The sequence below is a fragment of the Xiphias gladius genome, chromosome 21 (genome assembly GCF_016859285.1).
Source record: "Xiphias gladius isolate SHS-SW01 ecotype Sanya breed wild chromosome 21, ASM1685928v1, whole genome shotgun sequence".
NCBI classification, from domain to species: Eukaryota; Metazoa; Chordata; class Actinopteri; order Istiophoriformes; family Xiphiidae; genus Xiphias; species Xiphias gladius.
In genome coordinates this window covers 30,025,186-30,050,863 of record NC_053420.1, presented here as the reverse complement: position 1 = coordinate 30,050,863, position 25,678 = coordinate 30,025,186, and the positions used below count along the sequence as shown (strand labels likewise).

General features: G+C 39.8%; 1 protein-coding gene across 1 annotated transcript; it reads right to left on the bottom strand.

Moving 5' to 3' along the window:
* Positions 1–11,573: 11,573 nt before the first annotated feature.
* Positions 11,574–25,127, bottom strand: LOC120807048 (endothelin-3). Its single transcript, XM_040158678.1, has 4 exons — positions 24,929–25,127; positions 22,659–22,902; positions 16,205–16,357; positions 11,574–15,569 (listed from the first exon to the last, which is right to left on the bottom strand). The coding sequence occupies exons 1-4, from the start codon at positions 24,996–24,998 to the stop codon at positions 15,506–15,508; spliced, it is 531 nt and encodes a 176-aa protein (XP_040014612.1). The 5' UTR covers positions 24,999–25,127; the 3' UTR covers positions 11,574–15,505.
* Between the last annotated feature and the right edge of the window lie 551 nt (positions 25,128–25,678).

The window sequence follows — 25,678 nt, the reverse complement described above, 5'->3', positions numbered from 1 at the left end:
CAAAAATACCATATTTGGACACCCCTTTGTAATTAGTGGGTTCAACTGTCACAGCTACACCCATTGCTAACAGGTGTATAAAATCAAGGATATAGCCATCCAAACTCCATTGACAAACCATCTCACAACCCTTCAGATTTATCCAGTTACCCTTGAGAAAGGACAGACCCCAATGTTGGGAACAACTGGACTAAAATAGCTAACTGTATGTAAAGTAGTTAAAACTTGCCCCAACTTGAGCAGCTACACAGTGAGAAGAAGCTTACACAATGATGCATCGGCATTAATATGTACTTTATTATATTATAGCAGTTACGGGGGTAAATTTTCCGCAATATAATTACTTTTGCTTTAATTCTGTAGGTACATTTATCTAATAATACTTCTGTAGATTTACTAAAGTAGAATTTTAAATGCAGGACTTTTACTTGTAATGGAATATGTTTACAGTGAATATTGGTATATATATATTGGTACTTTTACTTAAAGTGTCAAACAAGTTTTTTGCTTTAACTTATCGTTATGAAGTAGATGTTGATTGCACAATGTAATGGCTATAGAATAATGACACCATCGGTGTTTAGATTGGTTCCCTATAAATTTCGCTTTCACTATACAATTGTCCGCAACCAGTGACGAAATCTCCTGGGACAATGAAGGTTTGATTCACTGCACAAAGAAATTGTGTATGCCATTGTGCCTCCAAAACAAAAGGGGATAGTGTTTTTGTTTTCGCCAGTAGCTATTGGTAGCTTTCCCCAGGTGGTTGAAATGCCAGACAGTGGACAACCGGAGTAATTGTGGAAACTCTACCAGGCAAAAGAAAAAGAGCCCCATTGTCAGAGGAGGCAAAGAAAGCGAAGATGGAGAATGATAGAAAAGGTAAAACGAGTGAACTACGGATGGGCATTCTCTCGATGGAGAGAGCCCCGGGACTTGAGAGGGTTAAAAAACTGACATTCAGTTGGAATTATTTCTACTAGATCAATAAGTAACAAAACTTACCTACTTAATAACATAACTGGGTGTTTTACTCTGCCTTTAGGTAGAGGTGCAGTAACAGAGAAGTTTAAGTTTTTGTGATTTGGTTTGACTTAAAACTTTAAAACCTTTACACTAATACCCTTTAAAAATAAATAAAGAGACTGGGCTGTCAAAGTATTATCATTTACTCAAGGATTAACTTGTGCTGCCGCTTTAAAATTTGCTCTAGATTTTAGTCTTTAAATATTGGGTATCCAATTTTTAAACAATACAGAAAATATAAAAAATCAAATCACATAAAGAGAACCAGATATTACATCGTATGTGGTAAGTTATGAATCCATCTGGTTTTACCTTCTCCCAAAGACGTGTTACACAAACTTGTTACTTGTGGAAAAAACTCTCTGCATGTCACAAATGTAAAGAAAAATAAATACATTGAAATCTATAGCACTGAAAACACATACTTTACACTCTGCCTAGGAGACCTTTACTTCTTTAAGTCAACAGTAGTCTGGTCTGGTCTCAATGAATTGTCAAACTTCAAATATAACTTTAAAAACAATCATGCATCATTGTGTCTCGTTCACGTCTTTTCATTACTCAAACGCAGAAAACTGTCACTGGAACCATATATTGATGGACTTGCATATGAAAGTGAAGGAGTAAGAACATGACAAAGACGATTTTCAGGATGGATTAGTGAAGAAAAGTAATTTTTGTAAGGAACAAAACTAAACAAACATGAAGGAATAACATTGCCTGTAGAAATATTTGTAGTGGCTGTGACAGAAGCCAGCAACAATCTTTTTCTGCTAAAGTGAGAGGTTAAAAGAGAACTTCTGATTGACTCTCTTTATTTTTACTTTGATGTTACTCCCTCGTGTGCCGACTGGTTGTTTTACTCCCTGACTTTGTTTTTTTGTGCTTGTGATTATCTGTCCCGCCCCGGTGTGTTTCACCTGTTCCCGATTACCTTTACATGCCTTGCATGTTGCTGTTGTTACCTCATGGTCTTGGAGGATTTACTACCTGTGTTGGAGATTTCTTCTGATCCTGATTGTACTCCCTAGTTTTCCTCCTGTGTATTTTCCTTTTGCCTGTGTTCCTGCCTGCCATCTTGTCTTCCTGACTGATTGTAAGCCTGTTACACCTATTATTAAAGTATCTTCACTGAATCTGTGTGCGAGTCTGCATTTGGGTCCTTTCCCTGGGTCCTTTCCTTGTGTCCTTGGCTTCAGCTGTAACAGGGCTGGTTTGAGTATTTCTGAAACTGCTGATCTCCTGGGATTTTCATGCTGAGCAGTGTCTGGAATTTACTCAGAATGGTGCTAAAAACAAACAAAAAAAACATCCAGTGAGCGGCAGTTGTGAATGGAAATGCCTTGTTGATGAGAGAAGTCAGAGGAGAATGGCCAGACAAGCTCAAGCTGATAGAAAGGCTACGGTAACTCGGATAACCACAGCATGCACAACATGTCAAACCTTGATGTGGGTGGGCCACGTTTGTTTCCACTCCTGTCAGTATGTTTGGCCCTTTCACTCAAGAAGACACCAAATTGACTGCATCTTGCATCAAGTTTCTATTTGGACAACTGTAGCCTGCCTCTGACATCCCTTCTCATCTTTCCAATGTCTGTGCTTCTCCACCAGTCTGAGGTTTGTGTGTAAAGACCACAGCTGGGTTGGATTTCCAGGTCATACCTTATTGGAAAGCTGTGTGCACAGTGAAGGGAGCCGCAGTTCCCCGTGAGCGCCTCATCTCACACACTGCTGAACAATTGTGCAGGGCTCAAAGCAAAAAATTAAAATTAGCGAGGGAGAATGTGTCTCTTAACTTGACAAATTAATGCTGACTTCTCGGATGGAATGAATAATAAATTGGTTGTTTACCCCCTGGCAGAATAAGAATTGCACGGTGAATCTGAAAATGTGAAACAAGCAAATGGTCACAAAATTTAACCATCAATGTCTGTCAAACAGTGCTAATCAACATAACAAAGAAACTGTACTGAAGATGACCTCCTCTGTTAGATGACCTCCTCTGAAAAATGCATTTAAAACAACCAGATAATAACCAGGTCTATTGAATTCACCTTCCATGCACCATTTCACTCCCTCGGGAGCAGGCTGTGTTGGAGAGAGCAGCGGGTTATTTTTCCCTTAGACAAACTGATTAAGTATTCTATGGTTGTTGCTCAGAGTTTATGGTTCCAATAGTGATTTTCTTAGTCACAAAGGATACATACTAAATAAACTCAAACTTTCCTGCAAATGATCACCTAAATAATCTAGCCTGTGGGGGGAAAAAAAAGAGAAAAACTTGATGCAACCTAAGAACTTTCTGTGATGATCTTCTGAACATGGAACTGTAGTAGTTCCACCTTGCTCTAAAAATTCAGCTGAGTTGACCTCTCCACCATCAGTACTTTCACACGGACACAAGAAACCAGGTTATAAGGAGAAATCATACTGTACTGGGAATGGGACAATGCATTCACATGCCCTGTAGTAACCTGGTGACCGGAAATATGTCATTTTATGTTTTAGTTGGACTTAAAAGCCAATTCCCAAATAGTTTATTCAGGGAAAACGTAGATAAAATCAGAAATCAGGTTGAGAATTTCTAACAAATCTAGAAATGAGGTTTCTCTAATCCCCAACCAAAAATCAAGTTTCTTGTTTACATAACATTGAAAAAAGTAGGTTACTGCAGAAAGCTGACATTACCTAAGGGCAGTGCAACATTGACATATTCACCACCTTGTAAAGCTGATTTGTTTTCATGAACAGTTGGCTATTTGTAGATCCTTCAGATATAGAGGAACATCAGTATTCATTTGGAGTTTTTATTTCTGTTCAGCTGATGAATGGAAGCCCAACATTCACTCTCCTTTTCGCTCTGTTTTGATCTCTACCAATTACTGAGAAAAAATGCATCTCTTTAGCTGCTAAATGCTCCTATGTGTTCACCACCTAGTAGCTAAACTGTTCGCTGTTTGATGCTGTGCTGGTAGTGTATATCAGATCTTTTTCTCTGAAAACAGCTGTCTGCTGCTGTTAGAACGAGGTTGATGAGAGCAGTGAGAATGAACAAAAATAGTAAAGTTATAAAACCAAAATAATGAGCTTATAAAGTGTTCTGTTAAGCTAAGAGATACTCCAGACAGGTACTAATTCTCTGTGGGTTTGTCCCTACAAGTCACCCCTATCACATTACACCTAGTCATTTGTTCCATAATTGATTAAAAAATATTGATCTTGAGGCTTTCAGTGCTTGTAAATGCATGGATGGGCTTTAAGAGGAGACCAACAAATCCTCCATTACAGGCACAAAACAGCGAAAGTTTCTGTTGTAGTGTTATAGCTTAAAGGATAAGTTCACAATGTTTCAAATCTGTCTTAGAATAACAGTCAGGTCTCCATATGAATGTTGTTACGGGTTTTGCTTACTGTAATCATTCCTCCTGATTAAGCAGGATAATAAACAATTCCCTCCTAATGTGCTAGCGGAAGTGAGCTAGCATGCACAGACCTCATTCCTTGGAAAAATGTATTTGCAAAGTTTATGTGAAGCTTATACGAAGCTTTAGCAGTCTGAGTCAATAAAATCTACCAAAGTTAGTCTTTTTAGTACAAAATTCCCTCTTTGTGTTTCTGTGGACATTGTTTCCCTACTGCTACAGTGGAAGAATAGCAACAAAACGAGGGAATTTTATACAAATACTAATTTTATACTTATACTCAGACTGTAACTTTGCAGGATAACTACTTCAACAGCCTTGAACTGTGTGTGTGTATTATATATAATACACACACACACACACACACACACACACACATACATGTATATACAGTGCATACAAATTCCGAATACCATTGAAGGAAGTCTCTCTTTTTCTTCAAGCCATGGACGTTGAATTATAAGATTATATTATAATATTGGCTAAAATGTAGGCAGATATGTGGCACAAGCAGCAGATATCAGCCTACACGACTAAAATCATATTAATTTCTGGGGAAGACAATGAGTTAAAGACAAAACATTACAGTAGAGCCCTTCCTTGTCACTGGGAAATATAGGATGGATAAAGTTGGGAGGCGGGAGGTCTCGTGCACATCCATGACTCGTATCTTAAAAGTTAATTTTCTGCATAAACAGTGAGTGCATTTACATGTGCACTACTAGTATGCGCACTATATGCTGGTTTCAGAAACCTGGATATGCTAGAGTACCCCAAAAGAAACCAGGATACTTCGCCTTATCCAGGTGTCATTCTCTGCCAACTTGCAAGTTCATCATCTGCTCAAATTAAGTAATAGTTGTTCAGTAAAACCAAAAACATAGGCAAATGATGTAATGATGATCATTCAGTGGAAAGTCTGACTTGGCTAATGTATATCATAAATTGTATTGTTTTCAGTTTCTACTGACCAGTTGGAGAGGGTAAATTCTGCATAGAGTAAATGCAGCAGAGTCAGACACCGAACTATGTTCATCCTCAAATTTTGAGATAACTCAATGGGTATTGAAAAGTGTGACTGAGATGTTGCGGAATCAAGTCATACCTACAGACAGATGACCAGAGACTAAATTCTTTTATGATGATGTATACGGAGATACCGAGTTTCTCTCCATGGTAATTTCATATCCCAAATATGATCAAAACCAGGATACTAATGTGCATGAAACTCCACTGGTTGAATCGTCAGACCAAAAAAGATGAGCAGCTGCATTAGAAAATATCAGTTCTATGATAAAAAGGTACAAGACTGTGTACATAAAAACCTACGGAAAGAAAATGTACAATGACTCTGTAGGGGCATATTGGTACTAGACAACAATCACGGAGCTTTATTTTTTTTTCTGTGCGCCACTTACAGCGGTCGAATAGAAAACTGAAAATGCATTCAGTTTAATTTACATTTACATTAACAATTACATTGAAGTTCAGAACAGTTTATTCGGCGGTTCTGGGCCAGTTTTGGATGTATTCATCAATTATGGTGCCACTCCAACAATGAATGCCTCTGAATGGCTTCTTCTTCACAGAACCAGATGAGATTTATATGAATGGCAGTAATCTGCCATGCCAAACAGATGGAAAAACATGATGATAGTTAAAACTTATTACCATACCATAAACCTATAGTATTATTCATTTGTACCAGAGACTGCTGTTGTTCTATGCTGAGGACCATTTGGGATTTTATGAAAATAACACTGACAATGGAGAAAAATACTTCCCTAAGCAGGAACCCCTCCTAATTCTGATCTGTTTAAAACCATCAGGAACATCGGTTTCCTCAACACCTGTGTTAGCCAATGATGCTTCTTACCTCAGGGTAGGTGCAGTTTCAAGTTAGACAGCTAATCAACGTGACTGACAAGTGTTAAGTCCCAAATTCATCCAACTCCCGGGGAAGGCGGAAGGATTAACTCTACACTTCCTACCTCGAGGCAAAAGGTCACAACCCTGCAGGTTTTGAAGGAGTCAGCTTACCCACATCTGCAGTTGTGGGGAGATTTTGTCATGCGCAGTTGTGGTGTTACTTGGATGAATCTGCACTGGACGCTTGATCTCGTAACAATGCGGTCAGCCTCCCACAAAATAAACAGCACATTTTTAACAGTTTAACCCAAAGCCAAAATCATCCAGGCACTATAACAAAATATGTACATTGTATGTGTGGAAAGAGAGCTTTTTCTTGTCTCTGTTTTTGTCTTTGGTTTATAACCTACTCAAATATCCTCTTCAGACTCAGTGTTCTCAGTGTACAAACATAGACCCATATACATTACACTGAGGAAAGGCTCCTCTGCTCTCTTTTGGGAAATTCCCAAACAAGCATCTCTTTTATGTCAGTATAAGGTTTTAGTCAGCGGGCAAAAATGAAATCCCTAGGGATCTAAATTTAAGCAATGCTCTCTTAAAGCATGAGTATGCAGTCTAAACAACAGTTCAAGTCATTCTCCTGAAGCCATACTTATTTCGGAATTAGTAAGATGGTTAAAACAAATTTATACTCTATCGTAGGTACCGCATAAAAGTGAACACTCAAAATTTTACAAAGGAATAGGGAATTTTGTTTATGCAAAAAAATGCTGTAAAATAAGTAAATCCAAACTGTGATATTTTAGTTTCTCAAGTTGAAATGTGTACTCATAAAAACTACTTTTTCAACAACCCTCAAACTTCAGCATGTTATATGTATACTACATACAACAGTTTATTTTTCTGGTCAGACAGACAGACTCATCTTTTCATCCCCCTGCTCTTTTCTTGATTGCTTTTTATTTCACGAGATGGTGCATGAGGACACAATAGCAGTTCACACATTGTCTGATCCAAACTGTACATTAACCCCACATAGATATTAAGTGGTTACACAGCATAGCAGGAGATAACTACCTTTAAAACAGAACTGAAAACGTGTATGCTAGCACAATATACTGTACATGATACCAGACACCAGGCCATTTGTTACAGTTCAAAACTTTAGAAATGACAATTCATCAGATTTGTTTTGGAGATGAATTTAACCACTATGGCATATGAGGTTGATGGACGGATGATGAGAGCTATAATGTAACTGCATTTACTGATAAACTAATCAAAGCTTTGAAGGACATTTAAAAAAGGTCAGAAACCATGAGGCAACATGTCAGCTAAGCTCATATGTACTCTTTTTCGTATTGCAATTTAAATACTCACCAGTATACACTTACTATATATAACTACTTAAAGCATATACTATAAGAATACAAAATTCTTCACTAAGTTAAAGAAACATGAGGGTACAGAAAACATTTTTTCTGCAATATGAGAGGGACAACTTGTCCCAACCAACTCTGTCTGCCTTGTCTCAGAGACAGCACCATGTGGTAGAGTTACGTGTTACATTTATACTGAGACACATCAAAAACAAATTTCTTGTGATATTAAGTTTTTTTTCTCATTCAGATGTGGAATCCTTGGGTTGCGTTGGATGTCATCACTTAAAGGTCCATTTGTATTTGTTGGATCCATAATGGCAAGAGATGATCCTAACTGTCAGGTTTTCCCTTAATTTTTGATTTAGGTTTTGAACAGGTATTGACTTCCTCAGCTGCTTTTCAAAAGCCCTGGGCAGGGGGTGCTACCGCTGGTGTATTGACCAAGTCTTGAAGGCCATAGCGGACACCACCTGCAGTGAGATTTGCCACCGCAACCATCTCTGCCTAGTGAAGAAGACCATTGCTTTCGTCAGGGCTGGGGAGAAGACAGCATCAGCTGCCAGGACCACCTCCTCTGGCATGATAGCAACGGCACAAGACCGGGAGCTGAAAGTTGACCTTTGGAAGCAACTTCCCAAAAACCGCTGCCACAACAATGCTAAGACCAGACAGGGTGCTGATCTCGGAAGACTGCAATCAGTTCACTGGGAGGACCACCCTGGGGAGGCCAAGGAGAGGAAGAGGGCAAAGTATGCTGAGGTGGTGGAAGAATGCCAAGACAATGGGTAATAAGCGATGGGCTAGCCCATTGTGGTGATGCGGAGGGTTCGCAAGCCAGTCCCTCTGCGGGGTCTACAATATGGTGGGCATCACAGGGGCCAGTAGGCACAGGGCCATCAAGATGGCCTTCAAAACAGCAGAAGTTGCTTCAAGGTGACTGTACATCAGGAGAGAGAGCCATAGGTGGGGTAGCGACACAAGCCAGGGCTTGATCAACCCCAGCTTGGTGACCTGTGTGAGGGTCTGTGATGGTTGAAAGACCCAAAACACTCAATGACCCCAGGAAAGAGAGCTGATGATGTACTGTATGTTAAAAGATATTAGACATTCCTTTAGTCATTCCAGGCTACCGTAGGGAGGGCCTTCCCATTCTTCCATATGTCATCTATAAGCAATTGTTTTCATTCTGACACTCCATTTGTGACTGTGAACAGCTGTTCTATAACCTATATACAGGAGGTAAATTTCAATCTTTTGCATTTTACTACGCCCTGATGAAGACCCTCTTTTTTAATGAATATTAAACCAGGCATTCCAAACAGCCTCTCCATGCAGATTCAGACAAAGCAAAGGGGGTGTTTATAGCAAAAGATATGAAGCCCTGTGTATTCTGTTTATGCTGCACTTTATGTTGTTGGCCTTGGTCTATAATGTGTCCATTTTTATATAAAAATGACAAAGCTGCATTTTTGTTTTCACTAATTAGAAAACCTATTCTTTTAATTAAGATTTGAGAGTTTTGAAGTGTTTATGTTCCTTACGTTCTTAACCAGAATTTTATTACGGCGAACAGATGAACCAAACAGATGCCAAGTAAATGAACCAGCTGAAATTGTCTACTGTATGTTGGCTGTCATTAACAATTTGATTTGTGAACTAAGGAGGAAAAGATTTAGCCATTTTCCAAACTGGTATGAAAACACAGATTTAGCTGACTAAGCATGGATGTAGCTAACAAGATGACAAACGAGCTAACAATCTAGCTAGTGTTCGCTCATAATAGATGCCAGAGTGCTATAGATGTCTTAACTTATTTTCTAGAAAGTTATCCATCATAAGCTGTGACGTTTTATTAATCAGTGATGAAAACTGACATTGAAAATAACTTTAATTTCAACTTTTGGGGAGTGCCACTGCCCTAACCGCATCAGGGTGTTATGGTCACAGTTCCTTACAGGATATGATTGACAGTTTATATGGATCAACGGAAGAGCAGGAGAGAAAATCCTTGCTTCAGGAATATTTGTCCATTTACCATAATCACCAAACTCAGACAAGAGTCAGTCATGGGTAAAATTTAATTAAGTTGAGCATTTTTGAGCTTTTTCATTATTTTTGCATCTTCTAATAATGCTCGGTATGAGTCATGCTTCTGAAGGTATAAACGTGGGATTGTTGTGAGGAATGTGCTGGAAATAACCGTGTGGTACAAACAGTGATGCTCTTAAGGAAAACTGCACAGACAGTTGCACTGGGAATAGAACCTTAATGATTTCTCAGTGCAGACCGAATTGTGTTGGCAAATTATTACATTTAACACTCAGTCAGATTGAGTCTAGTTTACTTCTTTGACCAGAAATTGTCTTTCCTAAATAATCGTATTTGATGTATACCGCATATACGCAAAATGTGTTTGCTCTTAAGACAGCCTTGATGCAGTATTTCATAACTTTTCATAGATAAGTTTGTTTGAATATGCAGCCCTAACTGATGCTGAGCCAAATTACTTTTGTTTGCAGGTGCATAAGGTGTACGGTATGATGGCTCTCTACCATCATCTGTCAGTGCAGTTGTTTCAAGCTGGAGAGAAATTTCTAGCATGAGAGTGATGTGTGACTGGTGCTGGAGGGAAAGATGCCCAGATCAGGGCCAGAGTGTATTTCTGGAACTGATGAGTTACTGGAGTCTCAGAAAGTTCAAAAAAGCTCACCGGAGACGATCAGAATTCAGTGCAATAGAGTTTATTCTTTCACAAGAGATAAACCCGCGCTAGCTCCGGAAACCAAGTGAAGAAAGCATAGCTAGACATCATCTTTTACACCCTAAATTCACTCCTCCTTGCTGGTGGGTTCTCCACCTACTTTTCTAAAGAATGAACTTCACATCTTCAGGAAATAATTGTGTCATACTTTCCATATTTGGCTACATCCTCCATATCCACCTGGCAACAACGGTGTCAGACCCTTTGGAACCCCCCAAACTCTCCCGGCCTGCCTGGGCAAGTCTCGGCACCCTCTGACACCATTATTTCCAAGGCGTCTTGGGCTATATTTTTTAAAACTTTAATATTTCCAAACTGTGTATTATAGCAATCGTTTTCTCAACTCTGATTAATCATAACACTTCTTCTATTCACTGCAAGCCTAACGATTGAATCGGAATAAAATTCAAATGCATTTGATCAATGTCCAATACAGTCTGGTCTACACTGTAACACACAGAGAATATATTCTTAACATACTTAATATATCTTGGCACACAGAGTATATTTCTGGGGATTTTACTGCTACACTGGCAGTAGCTGTTGAGTGATTGTAGCTGTGCACTCAGTTAAAGTTGAAGGAAGAAAATCCCCCACTTGGATAAGTACCAACTTTGTTGTACGTCACATTATTGTATGATCAAGAACATACAAGCATTTTATAACTGACATTTCAGTGATATTAGGTAAGCCATGAAATGGAAATCATTAGTTAATAGTTCCATTGTTATCCTTTCAGAATTTCCTTTTGTATCTTGTCAGATGAGTAAATTGACAGCAAAAACCGTTATAATTAAACAACTTAATGCTCCATAGTAAGTCGAAATTAAAGTGTTGCAACTATCGTATCACAAGGATTTGTTTAACAGAGCTATATGGAGCTATTATTTTTTAGACTTCACACTGATTTTGATTTATGAACCAGACCTCCTCTATAAAATGAGCTGCATGTGCAGCTGAACAAGACAAAATGTCCCAGCTTGACTGTCTGTCACGGATGAAACAAAGTCTAGAGTGGAATCCTGTCTTGTGACATATAGTTAGCCTTTTTCAAGAGGTCAAGTAAGTCAAGGTCAAGCACTGTCTCCACTGCCTTGTCTTGCATGGTGACATTTTTTTTTAGAAAGCAAGCTAAAATAATAATTCCCCTAATTCTTAATAAAATAAGAATTAGGGTAAACATGCAAGCTGTGAAAAGCCAAATGTTACTGTAATAAAATTGACTATTTCTGACTTTTTTACCAGGCATTTGGTAATGTTTTTACTAAAAGTCCCAAAAGAAAGGTAACAGGGTAAGGCCATGACTTGTTTAAATGTGGACATGATTAAATTATGAATCCAAGCCCAACATGTGCAGTGACTATTTATGTATTTCGAGTAGGTCTCTGGTCTGGTATTTATAGTCCCATGCATGATAGGGCTGGGTCTAGGCCAAAAATTCCTAAAATCCTCCCAGTGGAAAAACCTGCTCACAGTTGTCCTAAAAAGTTTATCGTTTCATGAAATTAATGTATTCAGAGCTAGTTCGGAAAGTTGGATACTGTCAAAGGAATAGGTACATTATTGAGGATTATACGATTATTGGAACAAAATGTGTTGGACCAGCAAAAATGAAAAAGAAATATCCAGTTGAATTTGATCAAATTTCTTCTTTCCTATCTCTTACTCAAGAGTTTAAACTTTTAAAATTGTTCTTTTTATATTTTTCATTCATTACTGGGTAAGGAAACTAGTCAGCCTTTGAGAGTAAATATACATCAGAGGAAAAGAGGAAGGTATGGGAGGTTAATTCACACAGCAAAACTTATTGCAGATGCCTGTAAAATTTTGTAACGTCCAGTTATTTGCACAGTATAATATCTGTGTGACAAAGGCTCCACTGCAGCCTGTGTGACCCAGATCTGTTTACAGGGCTGAGTGACCTCAAAAATCCCCACAAAAGAATCTTGACACATATCTGAAGCGTGGCCATCTGAGCACAGTCTTAACTGTCTTTACCTCAGGATTTAAATAAGGTGGTGAGTGGGATCTAGTCTGTAATGGCTTCAGGGAAAGAAAGATGCTGGGAATTTGGCTGTAGATGTGACTACATTTCAACATTTCACATCAGAATTACACTATTTCTTCAGAACAAGGAATGTATCTGTGTACAGATACAGAGCAGAAAACTGCATGTAAAACGCTGATGTTGCACGTATGAATTTTGACCCTGTCTCAACCCCTGAATCTGATTTGACAATGACAATCAGTCACAAAACAGAGTCCAGTCGGAGAGCAGATTGTGCGAGAGGGGTCCAGCTGCAGCCTTGCAGACCCAACTAACCACGCTCCCTGCAAACCACGTCCATTATTGTTTGCAGCAGGCATTTGCTAACAGCGAAGGAGAGTCCAAACCATACCCAAACCCTAAACCTAAACATATTTGGAAGTTCAACTTCCTTCACGTCCATCCTTCACTTGCAGCTGCAGCTGGTAATACTTGGATGGTTTTGTAGTAGATTTTAAAGATGGATGACGGAGGAGGCTCTTCTGGGACCCAGGTGGATTTGCATACATACACAGCATATTAATTTTCATATTAATTTTTTTCTACAGCATCACCAGATATAATTAAACCCACTTGGGTTGCAGAGAGCTTGCTTTGTATAGATACAAGATTTTCTGCTTTGTATCCACAGATATTCAGGAAATTGCTTCTTTTTTAACAGTTACTTTCTGTAACCTCACCACTGATATCATTTGTTCAGATTTTATTCAGTCTATTTTTTTTTCTACACAAATCTTTTCAATTTATGTACAAATCTGAATGTCATTTCTCATATTTACAGGTTTACAAAGGTTGATTTAAAACTGCAAACTTTAAAGTTATCTGTGACCATCACTTTACAAGCTCTTATTGATCCGAAATTGAGCCAGTTGGCTGTTGTTACAGTACTTGTTTTTTGGCAAACATGCTGGTCCTCCTGTAATTGAAATCCTGTCTGGAGCAACAGATGCATGTGTATTTTAAAGTGGACCTCTGAGTTTTTTCCACCGGAAGGGCTTCTTTTTCTTTTTTCTCGTCAGCTTAAAAGAAGGAAGAAAACTTAATTATATGAGGATAGCTCAGGCATTTTTCTAAGTGTTGTTTTTCTATTATTTCTAAGCGGATTTATGGATGTTTATTTTTGATGGACATGAGAGAAGGACAACAGCTCTGGCAAAGATTGTCGTTATGGTAAATTCATCATGATTAAGGTTGGGTAACCAAACACTTGGTTAAGGTTAGGAGAAGATTGTTGTTATGGTTAGAAAACAAACATTAGGTTGGATTGTGACAGGACACAAACTCGAGTTTCCATCAAAGAAAGTCAGATGTGCTTAAACACCCATTTACCACTCTAACCTCTACACCCCAAGTTCTCTTTTGTTTAGGGAAAAAAAGTGAGCATTCAACTTTTTATTGGGACAAGACACAAACTCTTCTTCGGTCTTGTGAAGGAAAGTCGGATGTGTTCAACATTCCCCCACCACCTCTTCCTTTCTGCCTCGCTTCATAAAGGGCACACCACTTCCTGCATTGGCGCTGAACAATGCCATAGACCCAAAATCATGCACTATATAATCACTGAATATGAATTCCTAGGAATACTGTCCAGCATGGATCAATATGATACACTTTTCTGGTAACACCAGTGGCATTAATATTAAATGTAGTGGTATAAATCTGCCTTATGGGCTTGAGCAAATACATTCTACAATAAGCTGTTGGTATGACACACTGGCATCAGTCAGGAAAAATATAGACTATAGCTAGCCTAATTCAGTGTCTCCTGATATGAAATAAGCAGGAATGTAAAGGTGAGCTGATAAATTTTAAATATGCTTAAATAAAGCCAAATGTGCAGCAGAATCTTTCTATTATGTAGCAAGGAATCCATTTTTTCCCTTTAGTCAGAGACTGAAACTGAATTACGAGTAGCACTTTACTGGGGAAGTCTTCAGTAGAGAGCGATGCCTGACTTCCAGCAAACCACTAGTTACAGCTGTCATTTTTACCGTCTTTCTTGTGCAGATGGTTGGTTGATTGAGGAATTATTTGGTGGCCCAGTTATTAAAAGACTGAAGATAAATAAGATGTACCAGGCTTTTACTGTACGGTTCACTGTTATTTTTTACTTGACTAGGTTCTTTACCACAGGGTATATACCTGCATTGTACATATAGGTATTGTACAAAAATATAATTTAAGCCTATATATACTGAAACACATTTCATATACACAAGACTTGCATGCATTCAGCTTAATAAAGTAAATACTATAAAATGAGTTTTGCTTATTTTTGTTCTCCAAAAATCTCATGGAAAAGTACACTAATTCACTGAAGAGATCTGTGTGCTTTCAAGTGTTACTAATGAAACTAACTCCATTCATAAGGGAGGAACATAATCACCAAAATAATGGATGTTTCAGTGACTGAAAAATTGTGAATTTTTAAAAGTAATGCTGAGTTACTGGCTCTGACCGCATGCTGATGCAGAGGGGCAGGTTAAATGTTGTCCCTACGGAGAAAACAGGGTTATGTGATGAGTTTTTTGTGGTGAGGTTTTAACAGTATGATTTGAGTTGGTGGAGTCGGATGGCAGCAGCTCTTAAAGTGGCCTCCACATCACACGGCATGGAACCGAGAGCAACATGTCCTTCCAAAGTCTTTCATGTTCGCCACAAACTGGCCACGTAAACCATCCTCAGTTGTTTTTTCACAGCATGGTGAAAAACATTGTCCACACCTTCCGAACAGACAAAAGCAGAGAGAGTTTGGGGGGCACGCAGTCCGTGTTTGCTGGTACCCCTCACTTTCAGTTTTTGTGCAAAACGTTTTGTGGTTATTCATCCAATCCGTGCCCTTTATGTCAGTCTGATGACAAGGCGCTGAGCACACTACAAACATCTGTCCATCTACAGAAACGTAGATTTATAAACTACTTTTCCAGGTAAGGGGATGCCTTATGTGAAGACAATGTATGTCCACCTTTCAGATAGTGACCTGGTCCATTTTAGTTCATTTCATTACAGTTGCTGTCCCCTTGTCTATTTTAAGCGCTGCTAGGATTGGCCTCTTCTCCCTGCCGGAAAAAAAAAGACACAGAGACACATATCATCGGTGTTGCCAAATTAGCCATAAATCACAACAGGGTAAATTCCACCATGAATCAGCAGAGTGGATATCGCTCAAATACTCTGCGATAGTTTCTATACTGGGTCAACTCAGAGTTAAGTGTATGTATACTGCAGTCACTAACCTGATGTAAAAAGGGTGGCATTGTTCAAATTTCTGTGTTTATATATGTAACTTGTGGGCAGGTACATTTTATGAGTTGATGTTGAACTTGTAATGCAGCATCAACAATAAGCATTACTGCTAAGGTTAGATGCAGGTCAATATGTATGTATCTTGTGCATTGAATTAGGACAGTAGCTTAAGTGTGTGATCTGATTTTAAATGGACACCAGCCGACCTTTTTCACAGGTTTTTTAAGTGACAATAGTATAATAAATATAACAATATGACATGGTTGAAGACCTCGTTTTTGGTTGGTGACTCTCTTATCTCTTGTAATATTAAATATATATAATTCTGGGAATAATATATAATATTATTCCCAATAATATATAATAATATATAATTATTATAATATATAATATATATATATAATTCTGGGTAAAGAATGCATTTGTTCTTTTCCTGTGGCACAGTTACCTGTCCATGCAGAAGCTGCTGCAGTCAGAGTCAGTCTGCAGTTTACACACACAGCGCTGGGCCTCCTTCCCCCTTCTCCGCCGCTCAGTCCCGGCGGAGCGCCTGATACGCAGGGAACCCTGGTAACTGGACATATCATACGGTACTGTATGTCTACAAAAACACAGACACACACACACATATACAATGTGCTAAGTGACCAGGCAAATAGGAACCCCTGTACATTAGACTGGCTTACTAGTTTTCTAGGCACACCTGTACTACCACAATCTGCATTCTACTGCCATCCAATGCAATAGCACTGTGGCACACACAGAGGTATACATTCAGCCTTTTTGTCTTGGAATGTTCATTTTTTTGACATCAGAGATTTTTAAAAGATTTTAAAAGGCTGCAGATAGTGGTGGTGTTGTACTGCACTGCATTGTACCGCGAGGTGTTTCCAATGTTTTGTCCTCCACTATTTGGATACAAAATGGGGAAAGACTCTAGGAAACACATTGCATTATAATGCAGTCCAGTAAAACACCACCAAAGACTGCAGTCCCCAAAATAACCATATTTAATCTCTCTAAAAACAGTGTCGACAACAATTTAAGCTTATAGTAACAGTATGATTTATAACAGACCTGTTATTGGATTTGACAGATTGTAAAGGTATACCTGCTAAACTGGCAAGTCGGTTTATTTCAAAGTCATTATATCAATAGATTTAAAGTAATCAAATCAACATTTCATTTTACACAAGGTTACTTTGGCAGATGGCAGAAAAAGGTAAAAAGTTGTAAAAAGGTAAAGGTTTGTTTGCAAGTGAGCATTCCTTTGGTACAGTGTATTTAAGTATTACTGTGTGTAACTTATAAAAAACAAAGATGAAAGCTTAAGTGAACAGCAAACAGCAATGTACTCAGGACCTAAGAAATACTTAGATAATTACCTCAGCCCATCACTGCCACTAAAGTTAGTTAAGATGAATTTGACGCATAGCCTCAAAAATAAACCCCATTGTGAGCCAGCCAGCTCCTCCTGAACTGACTCATCTGTATGAAGCTCACATCTCTTTGCGCCTCTCCTCACACTTTTGCACCGTGCATGCTGTGCAGGATGTGAAACACCAAACCAAAGGGCATTTCAGGGTCAAGAAAAACAAAGGCAACAATGTTAGTCAGTGTCTGTACTGAACAGTGTGACCAAGCAGCATTCATGCATGTTTTAAGCAAGGATATTAACAGTCAGCTGTAAAATGTACCTCAGGTAGTCAGTCAACTCCTAAATGCCCAGAAAAATTTGGAACAGGTGTGTTGTTGGGCAGGGATGTTCCAGTGATTGGAAATGTAAAACGGGTGAGCAGGCGGATCTGAAAACAGGAAGAAAGTCCAGGGATATCTGGTGGGCGGGTGGAGTATGACAGGAGGCCAATAAACAGGGCTTAGACAGAAATCATGACAACAGTAGTGGTTCTCTTGAACAACATGAAGCCTTGATAATGTTGGAGGACCTTCAGGCTGACCCTGAATACCAAGGTACGTGACCTCGCCTCCTCCACTATGACAAACAGATGCAGCAGGGTGGTGACCCTTTCCTTTTTCAAATCTTTGATTCTCCGATCCCAGATTTCCTGAAGAGGTGAGTGCCTGCCCCCCAAAAGACTAAGTTTTCTTTCCAACACGAATTGCAGGTCAGATGCACCGTCTATTAATCTTCTCGAGGTCAAGCACAATAATCCCTGATGGTCTCCACACCGTAGGCAGTATTACCACCCATAGGTTAGGATGACCACTTGGCCTGAAAGCTGCATAAAGAAAATTCAACAGAAATTTCAATAAATGTTTCTGATCCACCACAGAGCTTGTCAGAACTGTTTTAGTGTATCGGTGAGGCAAGTGTGATAACTGTAATACCTTGAGACAATTGGTAGTGATTAACTCATGACAACCATAACATTATTTCTAGGATTTCCCAAAATGAAGACCTATTTCCCAGTGCATGCTGGGACCCCTTTGAATAGGAACAACCAGATACAGAGAATGGAAGGATATATTAAATCATTTTGCCACGTGTCCCCGGGGATCAAGCTGAATTCAGAAAAACAAGGCAAGGTGCTCTTCTTACAGTTGGTATTTCCTTTTGAGCCCGCTACAAAAAAAGTGCTCTCATTTGAGGACAATAAAGGGTTTGAGGCAGAGGCATCATTGAAAACGATCCGGCTGTACTTTGTTTTGTCAGTATCTACGTAAGCATGAGAGTTTATCCTGCTGAACTCCCGTGTTCTGACCTTGTACTTGCACATCATATACTGTATTTTTACCGATCAAAATTGTTGTAACCTAACTTAATTCACCGATTTTTACACGTTAAGGTTGGTACACTCATTAAAGTTAGTACTATTCAACCTGGGAAAATGGTGGCTTTGTGGCTCTGGAGGAGCTTTATAAGTCTTATAACCCCGATCAGTTGGCAAAAACGTTGTTTACATTTCAGAAGAAAGTGCTTGAGGCCCACATTTTGAATTTCTCCCTTATCCCCTGCCCTCCGATGTAAGATCACAGGTGATGGAGGTGTGGGTTGAGGCCAACAGTGCTCTACAGCTCCATATCACTCCAAATCCCCCTTTGTTCAAAATCCTTTTCATAACTTAAACCTGACCACATATTCAGTTTAACTTAGAAATAGATCACAGACCCTCCAGCTGCCGTTTCATTGGGACTTTAAATTAAATTCCCCATGAAATATTTTTGCGTAAGCTAAATGTGTTTTTTGGGGAAGCATGTTTCAGTCCAGAACAAAAACATAAGTCCAACATGTATGCTAATGTTGCTTTGTGTCTGCTATGTTTAAACAGTCAATAGTTGGCTAACGCACCATATTAGTATTACAGTACCATAAAACTGTATCTCAAATGTGAGAATTTGCTGCTTTTTTTTAGTCTTACACTATGGTTAACCTAAAATCTCATGGTTTTATTTGAAATTCATGATGCCTGTGTCTATACCCATAAGTGAAATTTCATTTGACCAGAGAGGTAGGGTAACAAATTAAAAAATGCCCTTTTGATTTTTCATATAAACAAGCAAAAAACAGTCCTCTTTACATTCAGTATTTCTCCCTGAATCAAATTTCCTTGCTCACATAACATTTGCAAAGCCAAATATGTTAGATCACACATTGTCTACATCCACATTTACTTAATAATGGGCATCTTCTTTACTCCCTTCTTTTGCCACATTGTCGTGGTTTTTGGATACTGCTGTCAACTGTCAATCAGTTGAACAATGTGAAAGTAGGGGTAATGGTCCCAGTCAGCTCGTGCACGTGAACATATGTCCTACTGCATTTGCATGATACACACGAAGGAGAATGAGATGCTTTAAGTCTGTTGCAGCTCCACTTCATCACTAACAGTAGTCTGATATGACAGGTGGGGATTTATATATTAAAATCTTGCCAAGAGCAGCTTAAAACCTGCACTGGTCCAGGAGGATTTTCTTTGGAAAAAAATCAAGCAACGTCAACCGTTTACCAATTGTTCCAAAAACTAATCATATATCTCTCTCATAAAAAATAGTTATCTTGCACAGACATTCCTTCAAGTAACATTCAGAAGGTGCAATGTCAAGCCATTTTTTCATCCTCTGCCAAACAGTAAATGGTTTCAGGTTCACTTTTCAAATACAACCATCTATGCCAAAGACGTTTCAAACAATATAATTCTATAAATGAGGAGATAAGACAGGGTGATACATTTTCTGACCAACCACAGTATATGTCAAGAGTGCAAACCTGACACCATTTACTTTTTACTGTGATTTATCTAGGTAACCTGCACCAGGAGTCTTGAACATAGCAAATCTAACCCTTTTGCAATTCATCCTCGACTAACAACAGCCTCAATCGCTACTAGGCTACACGTCTCAAAGCGTGTCTGCATGTAAATACATAACTGTAACACACCCTGCAACACCCTGTAACACACACTGTTTTACTTGTTTCCAAAGAATCTGTCACTGAGAAGTGAAAGGTGCTGACGTACTTTTTTTGCACAGAGTGATGGAAAATGAAAACGAGTTTTCTTTTAAATGAACCATGAAAACATCGAAAGTCAGCGGAGTACGGTCAACATGTCAACTTACTGTAACAGTTGCAGGTACGTTAGAAGCTGTTCCCTACGTGGCATAAAACCTTAGGTTATTCATTATAGTCTTACCAAATATTTTCACCTTTTCACACACATGCTCCTTGCAAGCTTTCAATCACTAGCTATAACTGTCCCCTTAGAAACCAGAGTAAAGTTTAAAATATCATTTGTAAACAATTGTCAATTAAAGTTGAAAAAAAAAGCATAAATCCAAATGTAAAAAAATGTGTCATGTCCTACTCTGCTCCTTAAGTCATGTTTTTCTTTTTTCTTTTTTTTGTCATTTGTGCAGTGTTTCCTGCTTTATTTTGGTGTCACTAACTCCTCCTCTCGTTTCAGATCCCCATTCCCTGCTCTCGTGTTTTTACTGCCTGCGTGATTGTCTGTCACCGGTGCCCAGTTGTCTCCCCTCTCCTAGTGTATTTATTCCCTGTGATCCCTTCCCTCTGTGCCAGTTCGTCTTTGCTCCTTGTGACAAGCGTTCCAGGCTTCTCCCAGTGTTAGTGTCCCCTGGTTTTTGTTGTTATTAGCCTAGTTTTGGCCTTGTCTTTTGCCCAGCCCTTTTGGATTTGTTTGCCTGCTCTGTTTTTATCTGCCTGTGTACAGACCTTTTGTTCCAAGCAAGACCTTGATTTTTCAGGAACCCTGAACTGTGTTCTGATTCGTGCATTTGAGTCTTCTTGCATTGAGACTACCAGTGTTTCAGGATGACTATTGAGGCCATAGCGTTATAAAGTGTTCATTTCAAAATCTGTGCGTCTGTAAATGCCATAGTTAATATTGAACTATGGCATTAAAGTTAAGACAAAGTTGAGAGCTCAAACAAATAAAAAAGTGAACAGGTAGAGCGCATGTCTGGGCTCTGCTACACTGCTCAGATAGTGGACTGGGTTCCCCCGTGTTAACAAGTAGATTTTAAACTTTTCAGAAAGGTGAAGTGCAAAAATCTATTAATTTGGTTTCCTACTGAGTCTAGCAGGAGCTGTCGATCTGCTGCGACCCATCAGCAATTCATTTCTGCAACACATTTTCATACCAAATGAATGCAGAGGAAAGACCTACTGGCTGCAGCTGGAATCACTCCACATGGTATAACCCTGGGTACAAGAGGAGGCCAAATCTAGACGGTTGAACCCAATATCATCCTCCTCCTGACTCTCTCTTACTCTCACCGTCTCTCCCCAGTTCCACTTTCTCACATCTTTCTATCCCGAGACCAGCTAAAAGGTCTTTTTACAAACTCTTTGAGCACCAAATGAAACTAGAGCCCACCTGAGGGCCAGTTGTTTGGAGCCAACAAAAGAACAGATAAAACTGCTGCAGACGGGCATCAGTTGGCGTGAACGAATGCAAGTGATTATCTTTCGTTGTTGTCTTTTTCATAACAGAAATCAAAAAAAGGGTTCAAAGGGACTTTAGTTTCCACCCTGTTCCTAGTCAAGTGCAATATTTTGAGGTTTCACATTTGCAGATTGTGAGGCTGATTTGAAATAAAAAACAGTTATAGGAACATAAACAAATGCTGACTGACTGAATGACAGATGAAGGAAAATAGTGGTCTTAGCTAGTAAAACCCACCTTATGGTATTAGTTTGGGGATAATAAGATTAAGAAACATTGCTATTATCAGACCTCTTGTTTAAATTGGCAGCAGAAAAACAGGAATTATGTCAATTCGCAGGGTCTTTTCTATCCAAATTTCAAAGGCTACTCAATAACAAACAAAACGTCTCACACGGCCAGAAGGTGGACCCCTCCCTACTGCCTGTTGGCCACTGTCAGAAATCCTCTGGAATTAAAATACCTGAGAGCTCAGGGTCTAAACTGTTTATGATTACATTGAACTTTTATAGTTCAAAAAGTCAAAGGAAATACTGACATATGAGAAAAAAGCCTGGTTTGTTTTGCAGCTCAGTTTTTCCCCATATCTTTTCATGGGCTTAAAAAATGCGGAGATTCTTCTTCTGGCTTTCTTTCCCACATAACTCACATATTTGTGCCTCCTACAGTAATACCTGTGCTAATGAAATAAGAGCTTTCCCACACATACAACGTTCAAATAGGAGTCTCAGAGGGACAGTCTATGATTAAAGACTGAGTTGGGACTACAGTGAACAATTGATAGAACATGACGTGACACTATATGAGATGCTTTAAACTTTAAAATTATACTGATGTAAGTACATAGGTAACACAGTAATCTGTCACTATAAACCCATTAGCAGCACAGACACACTGTAAGTCCCTATAGGGGCATCAGTTAGCACTGCAGCCATTCAAAAACAGGCAAACTGAGGATGTTTGCAGAATCACTCTTACTCTGGTGTGTTGATCCAGATGATGTCCAGGTGGCAGTAATACACACACTCTTTGTCTTTGTAAGTGTAACACGTGCATCTCTTTGCACGCCTTCCGGCCCCTGGCGGGTCACAGGCCGAGCAGAGCTTCACCTCACCGCGAGGAGCAACACCGGCGCGGTCGTCCACGCCACGGGGTAGGAGCGTGCTCGGCTTGACCACTTCCACCTCCCTCCTCCGGCTCACATCTTCGCCAGATGAAGAACCTGCGGGATCGTAGCAATTTGGGAAGCGTTTGAGAACCTTAAAAAGCATTACCCAATGTAAACTTGCTCACCCTATAATATTCCTGTAGGAACTTGGGACATAGTGTGTCAGTATACACCGAGTTCATACGACCGTACCATACTGTGAGGTGATATATTTTCAAATCCTATGGTATTCGTATTATAGTCCCCATACATAATATTGCCTGATGGAGAACCTGAAAGACAGCAATTTGAGAAGCATCTGAGAACTGCCTTTATATCTTTGGAGGTAGATATGCACGTGTGTGTGGGGGGGGGCGTGTCTGTGAAGTCACTGGGTTCAGATGATCATACCATGGGTTTTTGCAGCTGGAAGTACAGGTGGTGGAGAGGAATAGGAGGTCTAAGCCAGTCCATGGGACCTGCACTACCTTTTCCTGTTATGAACAAATCTTTAGTATTATGAGATTAATTTATATAATTTTGCTTTTTGTAAAAAAAAAATTAAGATCATTAGAGGTGATCCAACCTGCAATTTTGCTTTCAAGCTAAGTTAATTAGTCCACCAAACATTTGCAGTCACAGCTCGAATGTGATGCTTTTCTTACATTCTCTGTCACACATCATTGTGAATTAGTTACCTCTGGGTTTTTGATCTGTTTTAGGTTCTAAGACATCACTTTGGGCTCCGGTTACCTGAGTCTCTGATTAATCTGTCATTTGTCACTACCCTTACATTGTCTGGACTCAATGGTTGATCAAATATCTGAAACAAATAGCTGGATGAGTGCATAATGTAAACTAGAGAATACGCTCAGTAGAGACCAATTTGACATACACCAGATTTCAGATGAAAAAAATTCCAATTCATAGTAAATGATCTGGGTCTTCCCCGGAATTTAATGGTTTCTTTCCTGGCCCGTGCTCCCTCCCTCCAACAGGTGTGGTTCAAATCGACTCAGTACTTTTTGCATCCTGCTGACAAGCAAACAAACAACCCAGCGAACAGGCAGACAGGGGTGATCACATAACCTCCTTGGAGGAGGTGATGATAGTCAGTTGCAGCACCAGTCCCCCGTGCAACAGGTTGTGTCTAGCTTTGTCTGCCTTGTGTTTCGATGAAGGAGCCCAGACCAGGATATCCTTGTACGCAAAAAAAAACTCTCGTTTATTCTGACAAGAAAAGGTCAATGACCAAATCCCCCGGTCGGTTGGGATCACGTCACTCCGAGCTCCTCTCCTGTGGAGTGCAATAGAAAAAAGCGGAGGGGTAACGGCGGGAGACCCCCTGCGTAGGGGGGGACTCACGAACGTGAACGCCGGGGTACAGAAACTGAGTTCCAAACCTTCCACATACAGACTCTGGAGGCACAACATGTTAGGTTACAACCATTTACACAGCTTGTATGTAATTATAATACTAAATTATTACTATTGTATATTGGACTCGGTTCCACACTTCGCTGCTGTCATGTTTTTCACCCGCGTCCGCGGGTTTTTGGCGGTTGGCTTGATGATTTGTCGGCTGCGTGACACCACACTGGGTGGAAGGTTGGGGCACGGGCCAGGTAAGGACCCCCCGGGTTCAAGGTGCGGATCCAACTCTCCTTGATCCCATTGCGAGAGAGAGAGAGAGCGCGCGTTTTTTTCCCGACACTGTCCTCAACACTCGGCGTTGGCGATCCTAGTTGACTCTGTTCAACTAACATCTGACAGACTTTCACAGCTCTACTGTTACATTGGTTTTTATGATGCGTTCGCAATATGCCACAGTGAAATGTGATCTTAGAGTGTCATATACTTTGACTCCTCTCGTATTGACAATTTGCACAACACCCTGCTACATTGCAGTCGCAATTTTTCTTGCACCCAACTGACTAACTGATGAGAGGCTCATCGTATGTTTTGATTCAGCCGGTTTGGTTTATTCCTCCATTTAGATAAACAATCCACGTGCCATCATTATGTGCGCAACTTGTCTATGCTAGCACTGTTTATGTAGTAAAGCTCCACAATAAAAAAAAAAAAAGACAGTGTTACTCACCGTTTGCCAGAGATGTTGTCACCAGGATAAGAAACAAAACTCCCGCATCAACCGCTGACACATTAGCCATCACACATGAAGTATCAGAAATGAATCAATTAAAAAAAAAAATCAATGAGCGAATCAAGTGAAATGTGCAGGCGGGAGGGTTTAGACCTCCAGCAAGTCCGAGGCGGCCGCTGGTTCGCTTGTCCGTGAGGCGGGGAGTCCTCTACAGGCTGCGGGGGTTGCGCCGCTGCGTCGCTTAGACCCTGCTTCTCTGCGCGCCGGCGGCTCAGCAACGGGTCAGCCGCAGTCTCACGCAGGCCCTGCCAGGCAGCTTTCAAAATAAGACGTGGGTTTTAAGACGAGGGTTTTGAGACGGGGGGGGGGGGCAGCTCTCCAGGTCTGGGGGATGGTTTGCGCTACGACCCGAATTAAATCGAATGAGTTGTTGAATTGTGCGTAAACTGCTGAATTCACATAGGCATGCAAACTGGGCTTTTGTAAATATATAAAAAAATATATATAATTATGTTTTCTTATTTCAAATCCAAAAATAGCAAAACTAGGACATAACTGAAAAGATAGTCTCATTACAAAACAAAGCCATCAAATCCCGTATTTCATGAGCATTTCATGAGGCCCAAGATTTTTTGGGTTGTTTTGTTTCGTCTCGGTTCGTTTCGTTTTGTTTTTCCGTTTTTCACTGTGGTGAGAGTCAATATTTTGGGTGCAAGAAATTACCCGTTTCCAAGCTTGCATCAGTCA